The sequence below is a fragment of the Sceloporus undulatus genome, chromosome 2 (genome assembly GCF_019175285.1).
Source record: "Sceloporus undulatus isolate JIND9_A2432 ecotype Alabama chromosome 2, SceUnd_v1.1, whole genome shotgun sequence".
NCBI classification, from domain to species: Eukaryota; Metazoa; Chordata; class Lepidosauria; order Squamata; family Phrynosomatidae; genus Sceloporus; species Sceloporus undulatus.
In genome coordinates, this window is record NC_056523.1 from 34,150,567 (window position 1) to 34,177,201 (window position 26,635).

At 41.0% G+C, this 26,635-nt stretch overlaps 1 protein-coding gene across 2 annotated transcripts in view; it reads left to right on the top strand.

Annotated features, from left to right (window-relative positions):
• The window catches only part of TAFA1 (TAFA chemokine like family member 1), a 439,395-nt gene that overhangs the window by 354,529 nt on the left and 58,231 nt on the right, over positions 1-26,635 (top strand). Inside the window, exon 3 of one of the 2 annotated variants that reach the window (XM_042447959.1) lies at positions 10,016-10,153. In XM_042447959.1, coding sequence (XP_042303893.1) covers positions 10,016-10,153 — 138 coding nt within the window. Of the gene's footprint in view, positions 1-10,012; positions 10,154-26,635 lie in introns of both variants that reach the window. The other variant, XM_042447958.1, reaches the window with a different exon arrangement.

The window sequence follows — 26,635 nt, forward strand, 5'->3', positions numbered from 1 at the left end:
AATTTAGTATCTGCCTCTTCCTGCATAAACTACAGGGCCTGCTATTGGTTTTCACTAGGGGAAGCCACTTAGCTCTTTGGTTGCTTCCTCCCACGATGACCAGACATCCTCCTTTCCCAGGACATGTCCTACATTTCACCCTTCTGTCTAGGAAAAATTCCAAAAGGTCCTCCATTCTGAGCATGACTAAAAAGACAATTGAGTAACACCATCTTTGCTGTTCCAATTCAAGAAATGTATCTACTTGGCAGTCTGTCCTTGCTGCAAATAGGGAGATAGGATGGATCCTTCTAAAGTTCTTTTGTTCCAAAGAACAGCAGCAGCAGAAAAGACTTTCCCCCTAGGACAGCAAACATGTCAGGCAAAGGGTCACTTGAGAACAGAATCCAAATGTTGAAAGGGTGTTCCCCATTAATTTCAGCTCAACTGACAAATGAAAGGAACCATTTAAATGTTGATTTAGGCCCCGTACAAACAGGCACTTTGTAGCACCCTGGGGCCAAAATTAGGGCTCGGGAGTGCGGAGTATCTGCATGCTTCCGAGCCCTAGTGTGCGGTGGCAGTGCCATCATGGCACAGCCCCATCTACATGGGAGCTACCATGATGATGCAAGCGTGGCACAGCGTCCACACACTAGGGCGCTGTGCTTGCATCATCGATGTGTGACAGTGCACCATTGGCACATTGATGGTGGTGGACGCATGGGCCAAAAAGAACCTGTTTTAGTGTGTTCTTTTTGGTGTGGAGGGAACCCACGCAGTTTGGTCTCTGCAGGCTCCCTCAGGAGCAAAAATGGGCAGCTCCAGCCCACCCCTTTGGGGCAGTCTGTCAAGCCCCTTAGTCAAGAATTTGTTGCTAGTAAAGTAAAATTTTAAGCACTTGTCTTGCTCAGAGTTCTGTAACCATATTGCAAGCCAACAAGGCATTTTAACAAAGAAAAATTAATCAGAAAAATTGGCTCAGTACATAATAAAATACAGGATATAGGTGCAGATGAAATTAATTTATATTTATGTTTTTAGGTTTTGTTTGGTAATGTCCTACATTTTGTGGTGACTTGTCCTCTTTTGTGGTTAAGACATCTGGACACCCTGCTTCCTTCTCCTTAGGACTGGAGTGTGGCTTTGGTGCAGCTTCTGGACTTTTAGGACGCATGCATAATTTAAACAGCATACCTCCAAAGTGACCTGAAGCAGCTTTATTTTGACCTGTCTGTACAGGACCTTAGCCTACTATTTTTCTTTGTATGCTTAAACAGTCTTTCTAAATGCACAAGTGATGTTTTACAAGGCTGCAATTAAAATCCCATGGAGGGGGGCAAGAATTCTTATTTGGGGAGGGAAATTGTTTTATTTTTCCACCCCACCACCGCTGATTGTAGTTACACTAATGAGTCAACCATGCACCTTTGCCCAGGCCTACTGCCATGCCCTCAGCAGCCCTGGCTTTTTTCTTTTCTGAATAGATAATGCTGCAGCACAGAATTTGGAAACATTACTTTTTTGACCTGTAACTCCCGGAATCCTCAAGCCAGCATGAAAGCAACTTTTCTGATCTTTATTGTGCAGTTGTTTTGGGATTCCATTTAGCCTATGGCTGTGGGTGGCTAATGGGTGGACAAGCATTCATTTAGCCTATATTCTGTGAGTACTTTATGTCTTCATCTGGTTACTTTCACATAGAATATTGCAAGGCTGTTAGATGCTTTCATGCTGTGGAGGCAATAGAAACACCTGGTGTACATTTCATTTGATGTCAAGTAGCTGAAGCCAAGGCGCTCCTCTTTTTTTTTTAATGACTGCCCATTTGCATTTCTGTGCCATCTATCTGTGATGTGCACACATCTCCTTTCTTTTCTCACTTTCTTTCTTTATTTCTTTTTCTTCCTTCCTTTCTTTTTTATCAGGGTGGGAGCTGTCTGTGACATAAGAAATACTGACATTTCTTCTCCCTCACTAGTCTGATTTCTTGCTCATCACCTTAGGATCCCTTGTGATCTGGGAGGTAATGCAGGAATATTTTAAATAAATACGATGTGCATACCTTTCACTCGGGAGCATTTGAGATTATCTGCTCCAATTTAGACAAGGGTGTTTTCCACCTTATTTTAACGCATACAACTATGAACATCATCAAGTATGAGGGTAGAGGTGAGTATCTGAGGACACTAGCAGAACTCTCATGGGCCACTGCAAGTCCCTGGTGCTGATGTGTTATATTTGTATAAATATCTGCCATGTGAATACTCATATATACAAAAATTTGTAAGATTTTCTCAGCCCCACAACTATCACTGACTAATTTGGTGAAAGAATGGGAGAGGACCTTCTCAGTGGCTGCTCCCACTCTCTGGAATTTCCTTCCATGTGAAGCTAGGGTGGCCTTTGTGAATGTTATCTGTATAAAGATTGGGTCCAGACAAGTGTCTGTGGTAGCAGCTGTGAGTTAGGGAGAGTTGGTGTCCCATGAAGATTGAAATTGTATAATATCCTGCATAGAAACCTTGAGGCATCTAGTAGGTCCCCACTGTGATGGCCACAGCAGTGAGACATGAGGAAGTCCTTACATACCCAAGACAGAGATGGGGATGATGGACAGGCCACACTCTTGGTGGTAGCGGTGAGATTTGTGGACGTCATCACAAATGTTGGCAGCAAAGATTTAGATAGAACCTCACATCTGGTGGAAAAATTGGTGCAATAAGGGACAGAAGCCTCACATTTGGAGTGGATGAGGATTAGAGTTGAGTGAGTTAGGTTTAGGAATAAATGACCAGAGTTTAGTAATTCAAAAGGATATTTTTAAAAGATATTTAGCCTTGTACGTCAGAGCACTGTTGCCACAACAAACTACAAATCCTAGGATTTTATAGCAGGGAGCCAAGGCAGTTAAAGCAGTATCAAACTGCATTATCTCTGTAATGCAGATGTGGCCTGTGTTAGCTAAGAGAAGAGTGTGAGTAAGAGTGAAATATTTATTTCAACAAATATTTGTTTTAAATTTATTACATTATTAATCTGTTTTGTCATGTTAAACTTCTATTGATAAAGTATTGTTTTTGTATCATGCACTTTTGGGCTCCAGGAACACTAGATATGTAAAGATTGGGTTCAGACACAATGTCTGTGGTGGCAGCAGAGAAGAGAAAGAGTTGGACTCCAGTGGAGATAGAAGTTTCTGCACAGGAACGTTGAGGGCATCTATGAGGTCCCCACAGTTGTTTCCCCTGTTTAGGCTACCTCAACCCTATGATATGTCTGAGTTAAGAATATAAAAAACCTGCAAGATTATTCTACACCAGGTGACAGGGAGCTTATCAATGCTATATTTCCTCCCCATTCTCATTGAGATTTTTGTAACCAACACAAACTGCCTCTGTGCAAAACTAGCACCCTTCCCCTTTGAAAATCAACACACACCCATACGCAGTGAGAGATCCTTCCTTCTGATCCTTCAAAATCCATGCAAACAAACAGCTGCCATTGTTGTTTGGGGCAGTTAGATGATTTTGTTTCATTTCCACAATTTTGCTTAATTAGCAAGAAATTTTGTTCTCAGTTCTAAAGAGTGTACTGTACAAAATATCTTGCACAGCAAGAAGAATTTTGCAGCTCCTTGTCCTGCAATGTGAGGAAAGGGGAAGGAAAGATATACTTCTCTTCACCAGAGCTCTCTAGTTGCAGTTGCTAAATACCTCCTAAACCTAGTTTTCCAGTTTTCCATAGGAAGGAGCCATGACAATTAAGGTGATTTCAAATTGCTAGAATTGTGCAGTATACAAAAAAATCTCTAAGATTCCACTTAATTATTCCTTAACTACAAAAATTATTTTTATGTGATTATTTACTTACATATCTTGGGTCACACTCTTGACATTAATTACATACATATAAGTCTACACTTATATGTACTGCAGAGGTACTTATTTTTAAACATGTCAGCCATTTTTGTGGCCCTCAGGATTCCACAGGGATCAAAAATTGCAATTTTCTGCTCCTGTTGTTAAAAAAGGCCTAGGGTGGCTGAAAAAATGGCAAAAATGCTTCTCATGCCTGTAGAGTCAAAAATTGGGAGGAAAATGTTGTTGTTATTATTATTATTATTACTATTCAGGTGGTGCAGTTGGAGGGAATGGCCCTCCCAGTTGCTCACACAGTGCCATCACTAGGGTTGGCATCTCCTGGTGTGGTAATCTTTGATGATGACCTTTCATTCACCTCAACCCATTCCACACCATATGGAAGCTTTGGGGACTGTGCAGACAGCCCTGAAGGGGCAGACTCCAGCTGCCCATTTTACAGCCAGATCAGGGTTGCAGCAACCGTATGCCATGGCCCTGACCTGGCCTTTCCAGAGTGTGCCTTTTTGCATCCTGCAAAGGGCATGATAGCTACAGTGCTACAGCTTTACAGCAGTCCTTCAGCACTGTGTTGTGTGGACACAGCGCCAGAGGATTGCCATGATGTCACACTGCATGCGGTGCAGAATGCGGCATCACACTGACCTTGGGGCAGAGCTGGAGCATGCGTCATATTGATGTTAGACCCCAACTCCACCCCCAAGCAGACCTTTAAGGCCGGTCTGCACAGGGTCTTCAAAACCTTTTTTTGTACTAATGTTACTCTTAGATTGTAAATCCTTTATACTGAATGAATGTAATGGCAATAGTTGTGACATAAAACAACTAGCAAAATTAAATTACAATATCACATGCATAGCCTAAATGTATTTATATTTACATAGTTTCATGTGGTTAAAGCAAATATTTGGGAGGATGTGATGTTTTAAAAGAATTTTTTTAAAAAAAGAATTAAAACCCCTCAATCTTCTCCTTTCTCTACCCACTGAGCATTGCCCCACTCCTGCCTTCTCTTCTACTGAGCTCCAGTGTTTTAAAGGGATGCAGGCAAACACTGCAACCCATTTTTGCTAAAAGGGGAGCACCTTAGGGTGTCACGTAGTGTGACCCACACATCCCTAGTGATGCCCCTGTACTCAACCCTGATATAAAGGACAGCCAAAGCCTAAGTAGGGTCATGACTGTTGGGATGGGAAAGTGGAAGTTTAATATTTTTCCCCTGCCACTAAAATCCCATACATTTCCTCTCTGGTGCCACTTTTCCAAGTTCATGGTAACCTCAGACTTCCTCCAATGAGATGCAAAAAAAAAAAAAAAAAAAGGTCTGGAAATATTTTGTTGTTTTTTTTTCTTGTTGGAGGCAGGGGGGGGGGGGGGGAGGCAAAGCTACTGAATGTCCCTTGCCCATCAATAAGAACAAAAACCATGCATTCATGTGAGATAACATCATGACTAGTTTGGTCCTTACGAGAAACAGAGATGGGGGAAAATACACAAGAAAGGTACTTAAGGCCTCTGATTTCAGATAAAGTTGGGGGAGATTACTATAACTGAGCCCTTGAAGATTCAGAAGCAAATAATACAAATAATACAAAAGAAAATTAACTCCTTTTAATCTCACTGATTTTGAGTTCAGATTATGGTGCCTTGAGTTCATTTTTTTCAGCAAAATTCTAAGACTGCCTCCCCAAGGGAAATGAATCCTTTCATGTGCACTTTCTGTTATAGAGATCTGGATGGTGTTGTAAGAGTATAATGACGCTCATCCTTTGTCTAGCTCTCTGAATGTTTTGCCTTGAAAAAGAGCTGTGTCAGGGCCACATAAAAATGTTTCTGCACCACACAGGAAACTGCTGTTCTTGATTAGAGGAATTAAATATTAACACTGGGGTCCATCTTGCTTTCAGCTTGCAAACTCATCAGTACTGAGCCCCATGAGTGCATGACCTAAGGTCTTTTACCTTAACACGCTAAGCAGCTTTGATTGACTCATCCCTGAAAGCTGAAGGTTTGAATATTTAAAATCACATCAAGCTTTCCCCAAACATTAAGGGGTCACCCTTAGCTGGAAGTCTTGGTACCTGACATTTAAAATGGCTGTATTGGCTTCAGGTTCTTTCTTCTTTTTTCAAACCTACTTTTTGTCGAAAGAATATTGCATCAGAATCGTAAAGAAGGGGGGACAAGTTTTGTTGTGATGACAAAGGTTGTTCTGATAATAGTTAATCACTGTGGTCCCTCCAAACTGATATTGATTAGCTGATTAGCTGAAGTGTATGACTTGCCACTTGTCTGCCACTGCCTTAAACAAGTTTTCCTGTCATCCTAGATTCAGAATGAGGAAATGTTGGCTCTCTAGAAATGTTAATTATAAGTCCCACAATTTCTTATCATTAGTCATGCTATATGGGGCTAATGGGAGCTGTAGGCCAGCAGTACTGAGAGAGCTGCAGGTTCTTGGCTTCTGCTCTAAGTCTGGGCTAACTGTCAATCAATGAATTGGCACACCGTTTCAATGATTAAGCTTAGATGGCAACTTTGTCTTGTGCTATGCATCCTTTCTGCTGTTTTTCAACAGCTAGCTAGTGGAGCTCCTCTCCCAGCCATGTGCACTTTATTTTCACTCATAATCTAGGCAATACAATTAAAGGAAACTGCCATAAATCAAATCTGACCACCTTTTCACCTAGTTTAGTAATGCCATGAGAGACCATGGCTCTCCAGAAATGCCACTCTACTTGATCCACCACAGCCAGTGGTGAGGGATCATGGGATTTGCAGTCCAAAACATATGTAGAAAGTAGTAAGTGGTAGCTCCCATGTTAGTGCAGTGGTGAGTCAACTCTGAACTGAAAGGACCTATCCAAGATGATTCTCTTAGGCTGCTGCCACACTGCTGAATTCCTGTGGAATCCTAAGATTCACAGTGACACCAGAGCTCTCTGACAGAGAAAGCTAAATAGCTCACCAAATTACAATTCCCAAAATTCCATAGCATTGAAACATGGAAGTTAAAGCAGTGTTAAACTGCATTAATTCAAGAGTCGAGACTTACTCTTATTTTAGGTCCTGGGCATCTCCTTTAAAGTTCAGACACTAGCCTGGTGTAGATTCACCACTCCACTTTCATGGTTGCCAGCAATCACCACTGACTGGAAGATGCCTCCCAGTCTACATGGATTAGCAGCAGCTCTCCAGGATTTCAGACTGGATCACTCCTAAACCTCATTGGAGATGGTGAGGACTAAACCTGAAGCATATTGCATTTAAAACAAAAAAACAGGAGCTATATCCCTTTGCTACCTACTCAGAATTGTCATCTTTCAATACTTGGTATTTTCAAGTTTTAGTTTTTGTGCAGGTGAGTTAATTTAGCTTTTCAAAAGAACTAACCCAAGACAGCAGCATTTGCTGAGATTTCCCCTCACATATAAACATTGAAGAAAAGGTTAGTAAAGTGGAGCCCTGAAGAGGCATATGCCCCTTCACAAGGATATTTTTATTGGCCTCAGTAGCTCCAAAATCTGAAGACTGGCCTTTTTCTGGCCCCCAATAGGGAATTACTGCCTCTAGAAATCCCCAAATACAGCAATTTACCTTTTAAATAGGTAGCAATGCCTCCCTATACTGTTCAGCACCTTTAAAAAATCAGTTTGGGAGAACCAGAAGTAGATGTACTATCACTTTGGGTTTTTTTTTCCTTTTCTTTTTCAATAAGACATAAAAGTGGCCCCTTGATCTGAAGCATCCTGCATTGAAGTCTGGATGGACCAAGCTCTTTAGATGCAATCAAAGAGGAAACCAAAGGGAGATCCTCTACGACAGAGATGGGCAACATGCAGCCCCCAGTTGCAAACAGCCCTTAGGGTCCAAAAATGTGGCCCCTAGGTCCCTTCAAAACCTCCAGATTGCCTAAAAAATAAAAATGGTTGTCGTAGGGCCACAAGGCACACCCCTAACTCCAGGCTTCTTAGCAGGGTCCATTAAAGATAATGCTGAGTACCTTTAATAGAACTAATAACACCAGCAGAAGCACTGTTACTTCACAGAGTTCCGGTCTTGGGTTACTTCACCCAAATCCTTAGGGGCAGTAAGGTCTTACAGGTCTTCTTCAGGGTCTAGGCCCTCCCCCTGGGCAAGCCAGTAACACCCCTGAAGGTCCCAATGGAACACTTTCCTTGAACAATAAGCCAACCTCACACCTCTCTCAGAAGAGCTTGGGGTTGGAGAGCGGGAATGGGCAAACCCCGACAGGAAACCCTCCTTTCCCAAGCATCTCACAGCTTCTGAATCTCCCCACTCTAGATGACAAAGTCCTCCCCTCTTGGCTAAGCCCTCCAGCTTGCCAGAACGCTGACCTTTTCCCCTCCACGCAACCGCCTCACCACCTTCTCTTCCACTCACACCCTCCTCCTCAAGCGCTTCTCCCTTTTCCTTTTTATATACCAGCTCCTTCCTCGTAGGGCCTGCCTCCTGGGGGCTTCCCTTCTCTCCTTTCACCCCAGGGATGTAGTTTCCCATCAGAGTTTTCCCTTTGCAGCACCGCCGCCTCTCCCTTTCTGGGACAATCCTCTTCTGTCTCTCTCACGTCCTTCTCCTTGTTACAATGGTCTATGTGATTTTTCACCTACACCCTATACATAGTGATTTTGCTCTCCCAATCTCTCCACATTTCATTCTAATGATGCCAGGATGCATACTCTAGGATGTGTAGAATAGATAGCGAAAGGTCTTCTGTGTTGACTTTGAAATTGATAGGAAACTGTTCCCATATTGGCAAGTCAAAGTTTGATACCATTCTATGCACTTCTCCTAGAATTCTAAATCTGGACTCAAAATTGTCATATTGTCCATCGTATCTCTCATATAAGTGCAAAGACAGTGCACCTAGTGTATGCCAATCTTCCCATTGTGTTGGATGAAATATGCACTAGAACCTCAATGTCCTTTTTGCAGTGCAAGAGACAAATTCATTTTGATTGCAAAAATAGGTGGCCTTTTACACATAAGTTATATTCTCTTATGTAGTGTCTTTTAATGCAAGGAGTGCAAATCAATTATGTGGGCAAATACTTACAAGAGAGCATATTTGAACTTCTAATCACCCAGCCATTATGCACTTAATATATTCTGAACTTAGGTCTCACTAAATTTATGGGCAGTGCGCTAACCTGGTGACTTGCCTAATCATCCTATTCCTCATGTACTAATACGTGGGATTAAAAACTTCTTACGTGTGCAAAATAAAGCTATTATATGAGCACATTGTGCTTTTGGCCTTTGGCATCACAAGTGGTGATCAGGAGACCATAACTAATATCAAGGGAAGAGAACGCCAGGTTTCCTGGCAAGCTAGATAGTGAGCTCCTAGTTCTGCAGTAGTGGCATTTGTCATTCCAACAGGCACCCATGTAGAGAAACTCGACCTGCTGCAGAGGAGTGAAGTGGAAGTGCTATTATTTATTACCTTCTCATTGTCTTTGTATCCCCTCTTGGGTCTAGAGTGACAAATGCACTCTGAGAACCAGTGTGGTATAGTGGTTAGACTAAGTGTTGGACTGGGTTAGGGAGATTTATGTTCTGGCAGAAAGAGGGAATATAAATGAATACATCATTCTCACCATCATCTTCATCCTCATCTATTTTCTAGTCCTCACTGAGTGACAAGCATGGGGTGACCTCCAGCCAGTCATTTTCTCTTGGCTTAACCTTCTTTACAGGGTTGTCATGAGGATAAAGTACAGGTCAATAAAGTGGGATAGAAATAGGGCTAATAAATAATGTAGTTAATAAATAAAATATATAAAATGAAAAACTGACAGAATTTTGAAAGTTTAGAAAGTTCTCTCTTTGATATTCATGAAGTGGTAGGGTACTGTGTTTGAGAGTGTGGGTTTGTTTGTTCCCAACAATTATTATGTTAATTTCCTACTTGAGGACCATAATCTTATGATCACATTAAAAAGAGCAAACTTTGTAGCAATCCGATTAAAATAAGGGCTACAGTCAAGTCCTTTTTTGATATAATTACAACAGTCTATGGCGGAATGCATTTTTAAGAAGTGTGGTTTTGTTTGTCTGTTTATTCATTTGCTGACTGTCCAGAGAAGTTTTTCTTCATCTTAGTGTCTATATTTTCTCTTTGTTGTCAGAAGGAGGCACGTGTGAAGTTATAGCAGCACATAGATGTTGTAATAAGAATCGGATTGAGGAGAGATCACAAACAGTAAAGTGCTCCTGTCTACCTGGAAAAGTGGCTGGCACGACGCGGAACAGACCATCATGTGTTGACGGCAAGTAGCTCATAGTGTCTGTGGCTAGAATGTGTATAAAGTTTTGCTCAAAAAGTTTGATTTATTCAGATACCCTAGGAAATGTAGAAATCTTTTAGAAAAATTGAGGTCTGGCTAAATGGGCATTGTACCACAGAACTGCCATTTCTTAGGGAAAGAAAACCCTTGGCACTCCACTTATTTTGAACTACATCTCCCATATTCACTGGCAGCCTGTGATCTGAATAGGGAGTACTTATCTGAACAGAGTGTCCCTCATGCTCAGACCACAGGCCCCGAATGGCCATATCTTGGGTTATGGTATATGAGAATGGTAAGAACTGTAGGTCAGAGGTTTCCCACGTCTACCATATCATTGCAAAGATAAGGTATGTTTTCTGCTAGTCCTTTATTTCACGAATTTAAATCTCATCTTTCCTCCAGTATGGGACCCAAGGTGGCTTATGATATAACTAAAAATGAAGCACAGCTAAAAAAAGAAAAGACAATGATAATGATTTAAACATTTTAACAAAAAAACAAGTAAAGTATGCTATTAAAACATAGGAAATCATGGATCTGGATATTGTAAAGTGTTTGAAAGATTTTTAAGTGTAAGATTGCACATTATGAAAATACTTGCTTACTTAGTAGTCAAAAGGACTGAGCATGGAATTCTGCAAGTTGTAAGCAGAGCTTGGGGAAGTTATTTTTTTAGTCTGCAATTTCCAGAATCCTCTAGCCAGCATGGCTGCTAAGGATTTTGGAAGTTGTAATCCAAAGATTAATATTTCCAAGATCTTATGTAAGAAGGCTATTAAAAATATCACAGATAACATTAGGACCATTCATAAAAAGAGTATGGCAAATAACAGTCACAGTCACAAAAATCCAGAATTGGTGATTCAGAAATGGCCTTTTCTTTCCCTGCAGATAGTGTTTCTTTAAAGCATATTGGAAAAGCTATTGTTTTTAACTTCTGGATGCTCTGAAAATCAATACTGGTAAAGCACAGGAGGACATATTGTTTGGACTAGTTACATCAATATCTGTGGCTGACAAAGCTGCCACTGAAGACTGCTTATGTTTTTGATGATTTCATAAGACTAACAGTATGCTTGGTGGAACATCAATATCCAGTAAATCCTGCCTCGACCCACCTGGGAGAGGTGGGAAAATACAAATAAATTTTATTATTATTATTATTATTATTATTATTTACCCACTTAATGATTTCCTCTCTGTGTCAAGTCTTTGACATATACTAGTACAGCGTGAGGCTTAGGATTGTGTGCACTTTCCTATCATGTGTGCTGAGCTATACCCATATGCCTAACTACAAAGACCTTTGCTGCTTTTACTTGGGGTGGGGAAGGGGGAGAAGGAGCAAAACCAGGCTGAAACATCATGTGGAGAAGCACCATCCTTTGCTTCTGCTGGGGAACCAGGGACATCAGGGGGCATGGACACATCCCAACAGCAGGGACAGCCCATTCATCTTAACATCATCCAGGCGGTGGAGGACTGTAGGGATAATCCCATCCTATTCCACAATATGGTTCTATGTATCTGGTTTACAACAAGATAATTAGCTGGGAACACTTTTCCAGGAGACATAATTCTAATGAAAGTTCCATTTACATGCTAACCTCTAGACGTGATGATTTAATAGTCACAAAATCATTAACCATGCTGATAGGGATTGATGGATACTATATTTCATGATATCTAGATGATAGCTAGGTGCCAGCACTTAGTAAAGAGTTAGTGCTCTTCCATGCAAAAGAAAGAACATACACAGAGGTCCAAGCCTGCATCTTCCCACACTAATTTCAAAGTTTGTTTAGAACCATTGTGTTTTGTCTGGTGTTTCCCTGGGTAAATTATTCCTAATCAAAGACATGTCCCATCATGTGCTAGAAGCTCATTCCATGTAGAAACTCATTCCATATAAATGTTATGGTATTCTTTCTCTAGTCACTAGATTGCAATAGGCTTGTAACTACTATTCAAAGGTTAGCACAACAGCTGGATTTCAATACAGCCACCAAAAGATGTACAGCCACATCATATAATGGGTGTTGCAGCAGTACAGGGTTACATTTTTAATTTCAGAATTATCCCTTTGTGCCTCCTCTTGTCTCATTTGTGTTGATTAATTAATCATTCAAGTGGCTACAGTGGAAGAGATCTAATTAATATTTTCTTAAAGTTAACAGGAAGCCAGTTTAGCAGTCTGACCCCATAATGAATGTTGCATAAATACTTGAATAACAAGATGAAAGGGTGGTTACTATTTGGGGGAGCAGGCAGTTCTAAAATAACCTTTCTGATTTTTCCAAAATCCAGTCTTTAAAATATTTCTGTTGTTGTTGTTATAGCATAAGAAAATGTATTCATAAAGGCCCATGAATGTGATCTTAGGGGTATTTTATGTTAATGAGGGATCCTTGTGTGAAAATGTAGCAATGAGATTAATACAGTTTTACTGAAATGAATCTTAACTTCCTTTCATGTTACTTTCGTTATATGCCTTTAAATCAATTCTGATTTACAGTGACCCTATCACAGGATTTTCTGGAGAAGACCTGTTCAGAGGAAGTTTGCCATTTCCTTTCTCTGAAGCTAAGAGAAGGCCACCTAGTAGGTTTCCATGACTGAGTAGGGATTTGAAACCTGGGCTGCATACACACTGCAGAAATAATCCAGTGTGATACCACTTTGACCACCATGACTCAATGCTATGGAATTCTGAACAAGACTACATGTGAAAGGGGGAGTCCAAGTAGACCATAAGTTGAGCATGAGTGAACAGTGCGATGCGGCAGCTAAAAAGGCAAATGCAATTTTAGGTTGCATCAATAAATGTATAGTGTCTAGATCAAGAGAAGTAATAGTGCCACTCTATTCTGCTCTGGTCAGGCCCCACCTGGAATATTGTGTCCAGTTCTGGGCACCACAATTCATAAAGGACATTGAGAAACTGGAGCATGTCCAAAGGAGGGTGACTAAAATGGTGAAGGGTCTGGAAACCATGTCCTATGAGGAATGACTTAGGGAGCTGGGGATGTTTAGCCTGGAGAAGAGAAGATTAAGAAGTGATATGATAGCCCTGTTTAAATATTTGAAGGGATGTCATATTGAGGAGGGAGCAAGCTTGTTTTCTGCTGCTCCAGAGAACAAGACCTGGAACAATGATGCAAGCTACTGGAAAAGAGATTCCACCTCAACATTCGGAGGAACTTCCTGACAGTAAGGGCTGTTCAACAGTGGAACAAACTCCCTCGGAGTGTAGTGGCGTCTCCTTCTTTGGAGATCTTTAAGCAGAGGCTGGATGGTCATCTGTCGAAGATGCTTTGACTGAGATTTCCTGCATAGCAGGGGGGTTGGACTGGATGGCCCTTGTGGTCTCTTCCAACTCTACAATTCTATGATTCTGAGAATTGTAGTTTGTTGTGGCACCAGACCCCTCTGACAGAGAATTCTAAATGTCTCACAAAACTACAATTCCCAGAATTCCATACCATTGAACCATGACAGTTAAAGAGTATTTTTGCAGTGTGGATGCAACCCTAGTCTGCTAGAGTCCTACTCCAATACTAGAAATTTGGTGTGTGCCTCCAAGTCACCTGTCAACCTATGATGGCTCCATGATTTTCATGGCAGGGGCAGTGAGGCAAGGAATACTCAGAGGTGGTTTTGTCAGTTCCTTTCCTCTGAAAGATGGCCTATAGCACATGGTATTTCTTGGTGGTTCCTATCCAAGTACTAAACAGGGCTAGCCCTGCTTAGCTTTCAATATCAGAAAGGATCTGGTGCCTTTGGAAACTAAAGGAAAAAAAATCATGAGGGGGGAGTTTTATTGAGGGGACAATGCCCTCATTTTGCTCTCCCTGGCTTTCTGCGTTCAAGTAAATATATAGAAATAATCTGCTGCTATCTTCACAAATGAAAGAAATGTAGTCAAAACATAAGTTGTAAAGTTATTGAAATCTAATTGATGTATATGTGTTTATTGGTATGTGCATATTTATTGAGAGATATATTTGTTGGTGCATTGAATCCATTGATGTATTAGCTGATGTCTCCAACTGCTTCTGAGATGGCATGATTAGCATAGAGTTGAGCCTAGAGCTGCACTGGGAAGTGTTCTAAGAATGCAGCTCCCAGCATTCCTTGCCATTGGCTATGCTGGTTAGAGCTGCAGGAAGTTGCAGTTGCAACAACATTTGGAGGACTGCACAAACCTGAAACATAGGTCTTGTGATGCAGTCTTCCCATGTAAGCTGATGTGCAGAAATGGGGGGTGTGTAGGAACTAACTGGATTGGCAGTTTGCGTCAGTGACTCCAACTGACTGCATCCCTTCAACTGTCTCAGTTTCAAAGGGGCTTTCCTGACTAATCATCAATCGTTCCACTTGTTCCATTGCTTTCTAATGTCCCATTTCCTCTTTTCACCTTCACCCTTTGTCATCAGCTTACTTTAGTTGCTGCAAATTGACTTCCAGGTGCAAAAGTAGTTTGCATGCAAATCAAGTGTGTGTGTGTGTGTGTGTGTGTGTGTGTGTGTGTGTGTGTAGTTTTGTGTTCCCAGTAGGCTTGGGAAAACGCAAACTACAGCAGCCCAGTGATGCTACTTGGGTTGCCATCACCCAGTATGGTAACTCATGGTGTCACTTCCCTGACTGGCCTCATCCCACGCTACACCATACAGAATCCTTAGTAATGTGTTTTGTACTAACGTTACTCAGGCAGACCAGCAACATCATGGACTGCCTGAAGGAAGAGGCCCCTCCCTCCTTAACTGTCATCTTGGCCTCAGAGGGAGTGATCAGGCAGACCAGCAACATCAGGGACTGCCTGAAGGATGAGACTTCTCCCTCCTTTAACTGTCACCTTTTGTATTGTATTGCAATTTTTACTGTACACCGCTATGATCATTGCGGAATAGCAGTCTATAAATAAAACATTATTATTATTATTATTATTATTATTATTACTACTACTACTCATAAACCATAATTCCCATGTATCACTCAATGTAATGGTAATAGTTCTGACATTTTTTTAAAAAAAAAACTAGCAAAATTAAAATTATACCTATAAATTACAATATTAAATGCACAGCTTAAATGTATTTACAAGTATATAGTTTAATGTGGTTAAAGTGAAAACATGATGTTTTCAAAGAAAATTTTGGAAGAATGAAGAAAATTTAAAGTATATATATATATATATATATATATATATATATAATAAAATTATTTTTTTAAAAAAAAAATCCTAGGCTCCTCTATTCTCCTTCTACTGAGCCTTGCTCCACTTACGCCATCTCTTTAGCATTTTAAAGGGACATGGGCAAACACCACAGCCTATTTCTGCCAAAAGGCAGATGTTTGGGGAGCAGTGGCGTCATCCCCACTTAGTGTGTTACCTGGTGCTGCCCACACCCCCTGCACCTACCAATGACACCCCTGCAGCAGATTCTCCTAGCTTGTGTTTTTCTTCCATGATAGTAACTTTTGCCATCTTGACTGCATTCTGATGTTGCTTGACCACATTTTTTCTTTTTTTCATTTGTAAAATATTGGAGGGTATGTAAGTGGAGCAGCAGATTACAGGGAAGCAATGGAAACGATAGTGTTATTTCCGGTGGCAGATTTTTGGTTTTGTCCCTGTTGACTTTGGCATGGTTGCTTTCTCACTCACTTATGAGAAATGTGTGTACAGTATGTGTATTCAACATACATAAAATGTCTGTGCCTAATTTCTCTTGACAAGTGTCTCAGGATATGAGTGCATTATATTGAGGTAGTTGATTCAAAGCCCATAGAAGTTAATGGGAAGGCACCTTTTGGGTTCCAGCAAGCTTTGTAGAGGCCCTTAGTAAATACTTTGTATTACGCACAGAGCTTCTCTATATCAGCACTCGAATCAAGAGAAAATTGTTCACAGTCAAAAAGCCAATAGTTTTCTATTTATCTAATATGTACTTTAGATGGTATCAAAGAACAGTTCTCTCTCTCCCTCTCTCTCTCACCTCCTTAAAAGTACTTTCAATCAATTCTTATTTCTACAGAAAGAGGGGAAAATGTTATTTTAAATCCAAAGAGTCAGCTTCTCATCCCTCTAGCTGTGCTCCGGCCTAGATAAGGAGAGATCTCAGGGTCCCATGTTATTAATGCACTGTCTGTATGAATAACGAGCAGAATGGGTGAATTATTTTTCACTCCTGGGAAAATCTATAGCCCTGTCCTTCTACAGCATGGCTGGAAACTGAGCAGGAGATTCATATTTTTCCCCAATTTGGTGGATTCAGATGGCTTCATTGGTAAATGGGGGTTGAGAGAGAGAGAGAGAGAGAAGAGAGGTGTTCCCTGCTGTTGTTAATTTAGCACATGCAAAGAGATACAGCACAAACACTTCAGAAGCAAACGAAGGTTATCCTTATAAAAATGTGATCCCAGGCTTTCTATTTTTGTTTAGAAGTACTGGTATTATATATGTAACTTCCACCTTTTTTTATTCCTTTCTTTTCATTTAAGGGGCCCTTTTTCACATAGCACAATTATAATACTATGATTCCACTTCAAGTCTAAGCTGCATCATATGGGGTTGGTAGTTTGAGGAAGTACTAGAGCTCTCTGGCAGAGAATGCTAAATAACCTTCCCTAAATTGCAATTTCCAGGATTCATCACATGGAACCAAGGTGGTTAATGTGGAATCGCAGAGTTATAATTGTATAGTATGAGAGAATCCAAAATCTCCTGCGCTTTCATCCACGTTACATGGGATGCTGGGAGCTCCCATGTCAGTAGTACTGACTAGTTGAGGCAAACGTGTTGAGAATTCTGGTAATACCATTTTTGAACTACATGTCCCTGAATATCAGTGACATCAAGGCCAACTAAGAGTCTCCAGGAAGGACCTCAAACAGGTCAGCACTTGTAGGGTAAGACCAAAACCCAGATCAGATTCTCTGCCCCACTGACATGGGTGCCGCCAGCAGCCTATACCGTATTAGAAGATAACACATCTTAAAAACTAATCAGATTTTTAAATGTTTGGATTATTTTTAAATGTATTTTGAACTAAGGAAGGGAGAGAAAATGTTCAGTTCCTATTTTAATGTATACCTCAGGGGTAGGCAACCTGCGGCCCGTGGGCCGGATGTGGCCCGGCAAGGCCTTGGGACCGGCCCCAGCCTGGTCCTGCCGCCGATTGCCGCCGGGGCCTTTGGCGTCTCACGCGAGGGGTATGGTGGGGCAATTGTCTATAGAAGCCTCAGAAACATGCATTTATCTTAACTTTTTTAAAAAATCAGCAAATTTTTTCGTGTGTCCTCCATTTTTTATTTAAAAAGTGCCCTCCATCTGAAAATTTTGTCCTACATTTGTCCTGGTTTATTTAATTATTTAATTTTTTAAAAAATTTATTTAATTATTTATTTTTTGGCTTCGGCCCCCCAGTTGTCTGAGGGACAGCAACCCGGCCCCCAGCTCAAAAGGGTTGCCTACCCCTGGTATACCTAATTTCACACTCTCAAACCAATGTACAATATATGTATTTTGTAGATTGTACGCCATTGGCACATTTTATTTTTATTGATTTGATCATTTGTATGTACAGCGCTGTATACATTTACAGTGCTATAGAAATAAACTATAATAATAATAATAATAATAATAATAATAATAATAATAATAATAATAATAATAATAAATGTACAATCAATATCCAGTTATACTTCCAAATTTTCACTTCCTCCCACTTATAGTAATGGCATTGTCCATTTTTAAAAAAAAATGCATACTAATAAATACTAAGGAGAATGTAGACAAAAAAAGCAAGAATGTTAAAAAGAATGTAAAGTTGAAGGCTTTCATGGTTGGCATCCATAGTTTTTTGTGGTTTTTTCGGGCTATGTGGGGTTTTTGGCTGCAGGAGTTTACCATATACCATGCAGCTGTGAATAAGTCTACATAGGGACCACCAAATGCAGTATTCAAACACAGAACATGAGAGACACTGCTGACTGGGTAAGCCAGAAAAATCAGCAGTAGCAAAATATGTTATAAACCATCCTGGGCATAAAATGCTATTTGAAAACACTGAAATTCTGGACCACGTCAATGACTATCAAGTCAGAATGCACAGGAAAGCCATTGAAATCCACAAGCACTTGGACAACTTCAACAGGAGAGAAGAAACCTTAAAGTTAGCAAAGTTTGGCTACCAGTCCTGAAAAACACAAAATCCAAGATCTAGCAAATGCCAATGAAAACCACCCAGGGTCAGGGGTTTTCCCAGCAGACAATGGATCTCTAATTAAACAGACACACATCCTCTTTGTATATCCTACCCACCCTGAGGTGTTGCCATTCAACAACAGAACAATACACAGATTAACATGGAAATTACTCCTCTCAACCCGGGATCACACAGTATGTATCTACCCCATTCACTTCCATGCCAGCATTTTCTGAAGATGCCAGCCATGGCCACATAGCCTGAAAAACTCGCAAAAAACTCTGTTAAAAAGAATATTAGGAAAATTGCTCACATAAATGTAAATCTCAGACTATGAAGCAGTATAGAAGCTGTCCCCGTAAACCCCGCGTCTGTGCTGCAACACAAACACACTGTCCAAAAAGAGCTGCTCTAGGAACTGGTAGTCCAAATTATCTGAATGCTGGCAAGTAGTGTACTGCTGGTTTAACATAAGGATGCTTGGGGAATTTGACCCTTGTGAATTCCTGTAGGAAATTATTTGAGCCACATTTTTTGGACTGATGTGAGAATCAGGACTTAACATTTTCCCAAAGGTAGAGACAAAGTTTTCAGTAGTTTAAATATATCGAAATATGCATTTAGATGTGTATTTGAGGGAAAATTCCCTCTGAAAGACAGATGTTGAGAAAGAGTACATGGTTTGCAAGAAAATATTCATTGAAAATATGTATTTTGAGGGGAAAGCCATATTTTAACTGCAAATAAGCATGGAAAGGTATATTTTGAGAAAAATGCCTTTTTAAAGATATTTTTAAAAATATGTATTTAAATGTGTATTTTGGGAGGTTTTTTTGCTCAGTTGAAGATTTTTCAGGAACAGAATGGAACTCTGGCTAAAAATATGCAAAAATGTCATGGATTGGAAAAAACAGATTGTCCTCTCTCTAGTCTAATGTAAAGCTGAAACATAAATTGGAATTGTTTTGGCTCTGCTTGTTAAGGTGGCAAAACATATCTTAAAACAAATTATAGCATGTGCAAAGAAACAAACCAGCTGCAAGGAATGTGCAGAAAATTAGCAAACACAAAGAAGCAAAACTATTGCAAGGAATCTCCTTTTCTTCACTTTTTGTTCAGGAACAGAAATCTAAGAAGAGACACATACAATGCAATAAATGAGTTCTCCCTAGCCATTGTCTTTTCCACTGTTTAAATTTCAGCAGGAACAACAAAATTAATGTGTGTGTGCATGTTTTGCTACTTTTCCCATAGCTGCAAAACCAATTTTTTGGCCTACCTGGAAACCCTGAAGACCTCATAGAATCCAAAATTTTGAATGTTTACTTTGTGTAGCTGCATTTCAAAACAGTATCACCTAATCATGAGTGAATAAATTGTGATGCTTCAGAGCTCATTGAACCCAAGATCTTGCCAGTCCCTGCCAGTAAGATCCACTGTCAGGACTGATTGCAATTGAGCCCAGCCACTGATATCGAAGGGGAAAGTGAGACAGACAATGGCGGGGTACATACCGCCACTTTGCGGCGCTCTGCCGCCGCCACCGGTAGGTCCGCGGGGGAGCCGGAGCCTCCACACAGCGCGACTCCCGCGCGGACCGAAAAAGAAGCTCCAGAATGGAGCTTCTTTTTCCGTCGCATTTGCGACGTAGCAAGGCGCCAGGGGCGCACTCGCTACGTCACAAAGGACGCGACCCGTACGGACACTCAGCGTCCGATACGCAAAGATGGCGCCGGCCATGTAGATGGGCCGGCGCCATCTTGTACGGACAGAGTCCATACTAGGCCCAGGGGCGTCTATAAGAGACGCCCCCTTTTTAAAATAGGATGTCCTCCGGACGTCCCAAATGCCAGTGCAGAAAGCACCAATATTTCACCTAGAGGCACAGCAGGGAGATATACATGAATGTGCAGTTTGATGTTTTTAAGTTCCTTCAAATCAACCTCAGCTCATGGTGATCCTGTAGATGAGACATCTCCAAGACCCCCTATCCCCCACTGCTCTGCTCAGATCCTGCAGTCTCAGGCCCATGGCCTCTCTGATTGAATCCAACCATCTGGCCTGCAGGCTTCCTCTCCACAGTGTGGCATAATGGTTTGAATGTTGAACTATGACTCTGGAGACCAGGATTTGATTCTTGCTTGGCCATAAAACTCACTTGGGCAAGCCACATGTTCTCAGGCTCAACAGAAGACAATAACAAACCTCCTCTGAAGAAATCATACCAAGAAAAACCCATGATAGGTTTCACCTTAGGGTAGCCATAAGTCAGAACTGAATTGAAGGCAAACAGATGAAAAACACACACTATCTTTCCTAGCATCATTGTCTTTTCCAATGATGCATGCCTTATGATGTGGCCAAAGTACAACAGCCTCATTTTAGTCATCCTGGGTGGGATACAGACTGCCTAAAAAGGGCGGTCTCTCACCGTCCTAGTTTGCTCCGCGAGGGAGCCGCAGCGGACAAACCACGCAGCTCCATTGCGGAACAAAAAGAAACTGCAAAAAGCGGATTCTTCTTGTGGCACCTTTGTGACGCTGCAATGCGCCAATGGCACACTTGCGGCCTCACAAAGGCGCCGGGATGTGCAGACACTAGGCGTCTGTCACGTCAAAATGGCAGCGCCCGTATATACAGGGCGCCGCCATTTTGATGCCCCCGTCACATGCTGGGGGTGAGGCCAATATGGACGGTGCGTCCTCAGCCAATCCCTAGCACATGATGGGGGCGCTGCAAAGGCCCATCTAAATCGGGCCCTGGCTTCCAGGAAGAGTTTGTTCTTGATCAGTTCCAGAACCCATTTGTCTGTCTTCTTGGCCATCTATGGTACCCTCAGCACTTTTCTCCAACATCACATCTAAAATGAGTTGATTTTATTTATATCAGCTTTCTCCACTGTCCAGCTCTCACATCCAGACATGGTTATAGGGAATACATTGACTTGGACTATTCTAACTTTAACATTCAGAGTTATATCTTTGCACTTTAGGATCTTGTCTAGTTCTTCCATAGCTGCCCTTCTTAAACATAGTCTTCTTCTAATTTCTTGATTGCAGTCACATTCTGATTGGTACAGTGCGCCCTTGGCTTACACGGGGTATCCGTTCCACCCCCCCCCCCATAAGCCAAAAAACGCCACCCCTTGTGCCCCGCACGCTCCCATCCATGAATGCTCAAATCCATGTATGACATGGGTGCACTGTATTTGATTCAAAGTACGAGAAGTCTTAGACTTTTTCAATTTTCTCACTATCTAGGAATGATTCTTGTAGATCTTCCATGATCATTATGTGCAGTGCATAAAAGGGGATTATCACACGGAGGCTCACCATCCCTAAAGCATCACTAAATTGTCCATAATGCATGAGGGTGTGATCTCCAGTCATGCTTTTTCCCCGTGATTAAATCGTCATGGAGATCTTCCATCATTAAAGTGTTTGTGGAGCAGCCATTTCTCTGCATAATGGGAACTGCCATTATGTGGAGAAATGGCTACCCAGCAAACACTTTAATGACGGAATGCCTCTGTGACAATTTAATCACAGGGGACAAGTGTGACCACGATCACACCCTCATGCTTTACAGACGATTTAGCAATGTTTCAGGGATGGAAGCCTCCGTGTGATAATCCCCTAAATTAAATTCAGTTCAAATATCAGAATTTTGAGTGCAGAGCCGAGGTGATTTTTAGATCTGCAGAACAACAGGATGGGGCCAAAATAGTATCTCCAGCTCCAGGATTTCAAAAAGGCTCACTTACCTTAGCCTAACCCCCATTTTACACTGCCTGAATCAGTTATAAAGTTTTGGGATGGAGAGATAACAAGGACTGTGACAGAACTGTCTCCTGGACATAGGGCCATCTGCTTCTGTTCTCTCAAATGGAGCTCACTGCTTGATCGGTTGCTCTAAAATCAGTACAAAACAAAGGCCTCTGGCAACATGTTGCACTAGCAGCCAGTGAACAAAATTGTCTGTGACACTTATTGAAGTTCTTCCCATTGGAAAATTTCTATCTAAAGGGCTGGCAGAAAGAATTCCAAGTGGCAGGAAAATCATTCAAAGAGAAATCCAAAGTAATGAAGAGAAGATCAGAAGATTGGTCAGAAGCAATTGCCAAGTCTTGCTCTGGGGTAGTAAGGAAATAGCTTTGAGTAAGGAAAAATCATGTCAGGGTAGAGGAATAATAGAATTCTGAAGCCTGTACAGTAATTGCAGCATGTCAGCGAATGGATTTAACTTTGTTAAGACAACTAGCTGCTAGTCATCCCAGAAGAGAGAATATAATAACAGTGAATCTTATCTTCTTAGTGTGTGCAGCCTGTGTCCTTTGTACAAAGAAGTAAAGCCAAGCTTGAACTGGCTGCACTCCCTCCACATACAAATATGTCTTCATACATATACCCATATCCTAGCTATCAATTAATTCAGTAATATAATGAATATGTGTGCATGTTTATTCTGCAAAATTTATTCCATTCGTAAGAATCAAGTTTGCAGAGAATAGAGACAAATAACAGATAAGGCCTATCAGGCTTTCACAGAGGAAAGGAGGGAAGGCGAGCATCGTCTACAGCAAAATCAGCAACATTAGGCCTGGTGATCCTGGTGATTGGCATTCCTGGAGGGGTGGTGAATCCACTCTGGGGGTTAGTTTGAACTTTAAATTAGATATTCACAGTGCTGAATTTCTTTGGGCATTGAAACTGATAACATATTTTAATGCATGTTTTCTCATGTGTGCATCTTCTTGCCATTGATTATAGCATGCTTCTCTGTATTTTCCCCAGTGATTATAGCATGCCTCTGTGTTTTTCCCCCAGTGGTTCTGCATTTTTCAATGCCATTGTTTGATACACACTTTACTTCTTTAAAAAAAAAAAAAAAGAACAACCACACAAATAAACCAGCAAGCCTTGAGAATGTGTGACTTCTTCAGGTGAGTCATGTTTCTTCTTACAGCAAGTCACTGGAGATACAAAAGGGTTACTTTTGTTGAGGCTGTCAAATCCAACACAATGCTTTCCCATCCCTAATGAAGAAATACACCCTGAGTTTGCATCTTCCCTTCATCCCTCCCAATCCCTTTTTCTTTTCAACTGTAAACCTGAGGGCAGGGACTTTCTTATTACTAACATTTGTGAGCCATCCTGGGAGCCTTTTTTAAGAAAAGCAGAAAGGTGGGATTAAAATGCTTCACATAAAGAAAGAATTCACAAGAGAAAGGAAAGCAGGAGAAATAGCTGGAGATCAGTATCTGCTAGCCAGAACTATAGTGAGCTAGTCCAAACTTATCTGTTTGGACAGCTGCAGAAAGACAAGTACATAAACCTGGATGGGGATAGTGTTAAATCTTCAACCATTTCATTGTCACATGCTTACTACTGTGGATGAAAATGAATATATATCCACAGTGTTCTTTCATAGCCAAACATCCTGAGTTGTTATGAAGGCATTTTGTGTAGAAAATATGTTTTTTTTTAAAGACAGTGTGTGTATATGCAAAATCTCCCACTGTTTTCTGTGTAAGAAACAATGTTTTCTGTTGCAGAAAAATATTTGCTATTCAAAAACTAGTTTTTGTGCAAAAAAAAATCCACATATTTTTCTCTGGAGAGTAATTTCTCTGTCGCACTTCTAGACATTCCAGACATCGCACAGACTTCTTGCTGTCTTATTAGTCTTCCGGCAAGGTTTCCTGACTGCTGTAAACCCACTGTATGGCCCAGGAATGAAGATTTTAAACTATTCTTTCCACCCCTAGTGTTAAATGTTCTTCTCATGTTGCTGCTGTTGCTGGGAGATGGTATCCTTAAAGAGAAGCCTATTAGGTGCAAGGGCCAAGAGAAGACAGAAATGGAGTGGAGGGCAACATTCCCAAAGGAAAAACAATTTCATTCACCACCCCAACAGTTAGTCCAGTATCTTATTGCATAGAGAGCTAACATGTGAAGGGAGAACATGACTACTTTGGTTCCTGTTCCAATGCTGCCTGCCTGCCTCCAAGGTGTTCAGAGCAATGTAGGTACAGTAGTTTGTTCTTTCTTCACAACATCCATGCATTGACTAAGGAAAAATGCCTGGCCCAAGATCATCCAAGGAGTCTCATGTCTGAAGCAGGATTTGAACCCAGGTTCTCCTATTACTCTAACATTCTAGCAATAATATTTACATAATTCCTTTGTAGATATGTAAACTGAAATCTATTATTTAACAAAGATAAGAGCCCAAGATTTCAGAAGGGCAATATCCAGAGGTCTAGTCTAATTATACAGTCACACAGAATCCTACTGATGCCTGCTCCACCTATAACTCTGATGGTGCTTTGCCTTAAACACTGCACACTTGTTTCACCATAGCACATTGCTGCCACAACACACTGTTTATTCAAATCCCATAAGATACAAAAACATTTCAGGGAAACTCTGCTGGAAGCAACATTATTTGGAGAAATGGCATGAAGCTCCAGGATGATTTCACAGCTGAATACCACAGTGCAGGGAAATATGCTGATAAGTCATCGTTAGGAGGAAGGGAATGAGAAGAAATGAGACTGAGAACTCACATTCATACATTTTCAGTAGCAATTTTTTCTTCTGCCAGCATAGTCCAGGTAATCATTCAGTTTTCCCATATTCAATGGTACAGTAGTTGATTCATTTTGGTTTGGGTCTGGGATAGTATGGTGCCTGGGAAGAGAGAGTCTAGATTTAGAAGGCTCCAGTTGTAAAATTCCCATTGGTCTCACATGTGTCAAGTGTGTCACCTATTATTAATTAAGCTTAGTGTGTCCCACAGAGTTGTCCCTATGAGAATGCAACAAGGGAAGAAAGTGTTTCAGTCCTAATGCTTGGAAAGGTAATGTTAAAAATTAACTGATTTTATATTGTTTTACATTCTAAGTGGCATTGGACTATGATTCTGGCAACCAAGGTTTGAATCCTAGTTCAGCCATATAAACCCACTGGATGACCTTGGTTAAGTTACACTCACTCAGCCTAAAGGGTTGGTGATGGCAAACCCCCTCTGAAGAAACTTGCCAAGATAGGTTCACCTTAGAGTCACCATTAGTCAGAAATGACTTGGGCACACAACAACAACAAGAAGACATATTTTAACATGTTGTTGTTATGTACCTTAAAGTCAATTCTGACTTATGGTGACATTGTCATATGATTTTCTTGCCAAGATTTATTCAGAGATGATTTGCCTTCTAAGGCTGAAAGAGCATCCACATTACCGCACTACACTCTTATAGTGCTGCTATTCCACTGCTCTGGCTGCCTCCTGTTGCATTCTGAGGTTTGTAGTTCAGCGAGATATAAGAGCTTTCTGGCTGAGAATCCTAAATGGTCCTCCTTAAACTGCAAATCCTAGAATGCAACAGGAGGCAGCCAGAGCAGTTAAAGTGGAATTCCAGGGCAATAAGAGTGTATTGCGGTAATCTGGTATGACTTGACCAAAGTCACCCTGTAGGACCCAAATCCTTCAACTGTATGATCTGCAATGTCTTCTAGACATTTTAACCTCAGTGTAAAAATCATTTTGTAATTATTGCAGTGCCTTTGAAATGCAGTGATAAGAATCCTAACTCATAGTACACTGGGCAAGGGGGTGTTTTAGTATCTATGATATCTAAGTCCCACTATTTTTTAAGACTGCAGCTGAAAAATATTGGCCAAAACACAAGGATGTCTGACAGATCCATAAAAATTACACATTACAATAACTAGAGATATGAGCATTATGTTTAAATAGATTACATGGCTGGAGACATCCATTTCTTTGTGGCCCTTGGAAATTGCCCTCAATTCATGTTTTAAAGCCAAGGCTGGAATCCTGTTGAGAATTTACGTATGCGTAAACACTTTCTATAGTGCTTCACAATGAATCCCATCCAGATCACCCCAATATCCACTTAATGGGAAGCAGCCACTGGACTTTATCACATGGGAGGCAAGCATCCTCCTCCCATCATTCAATCGCAATTAAATCCTGTTAATAGTGCATTCGGGGGGGGGGGGAGAGATTATCACATCCCTGTGTGCTTCTCCCATTCTTTTCCCATCTGTAAACAGTAATGGAGGCATCATTTGGTTTTAACGTGAGTTTCTGTTAATACCAAATGACGGGTACATTACTGTTTATAGATGGGATAAGAACAGGAAACGCAGGTGGGGGTGTGATTATCTTCCCTCTGAATGTGCTATTTACAGGATTTAATGGCAATTTATTGATGGGAGGAGGA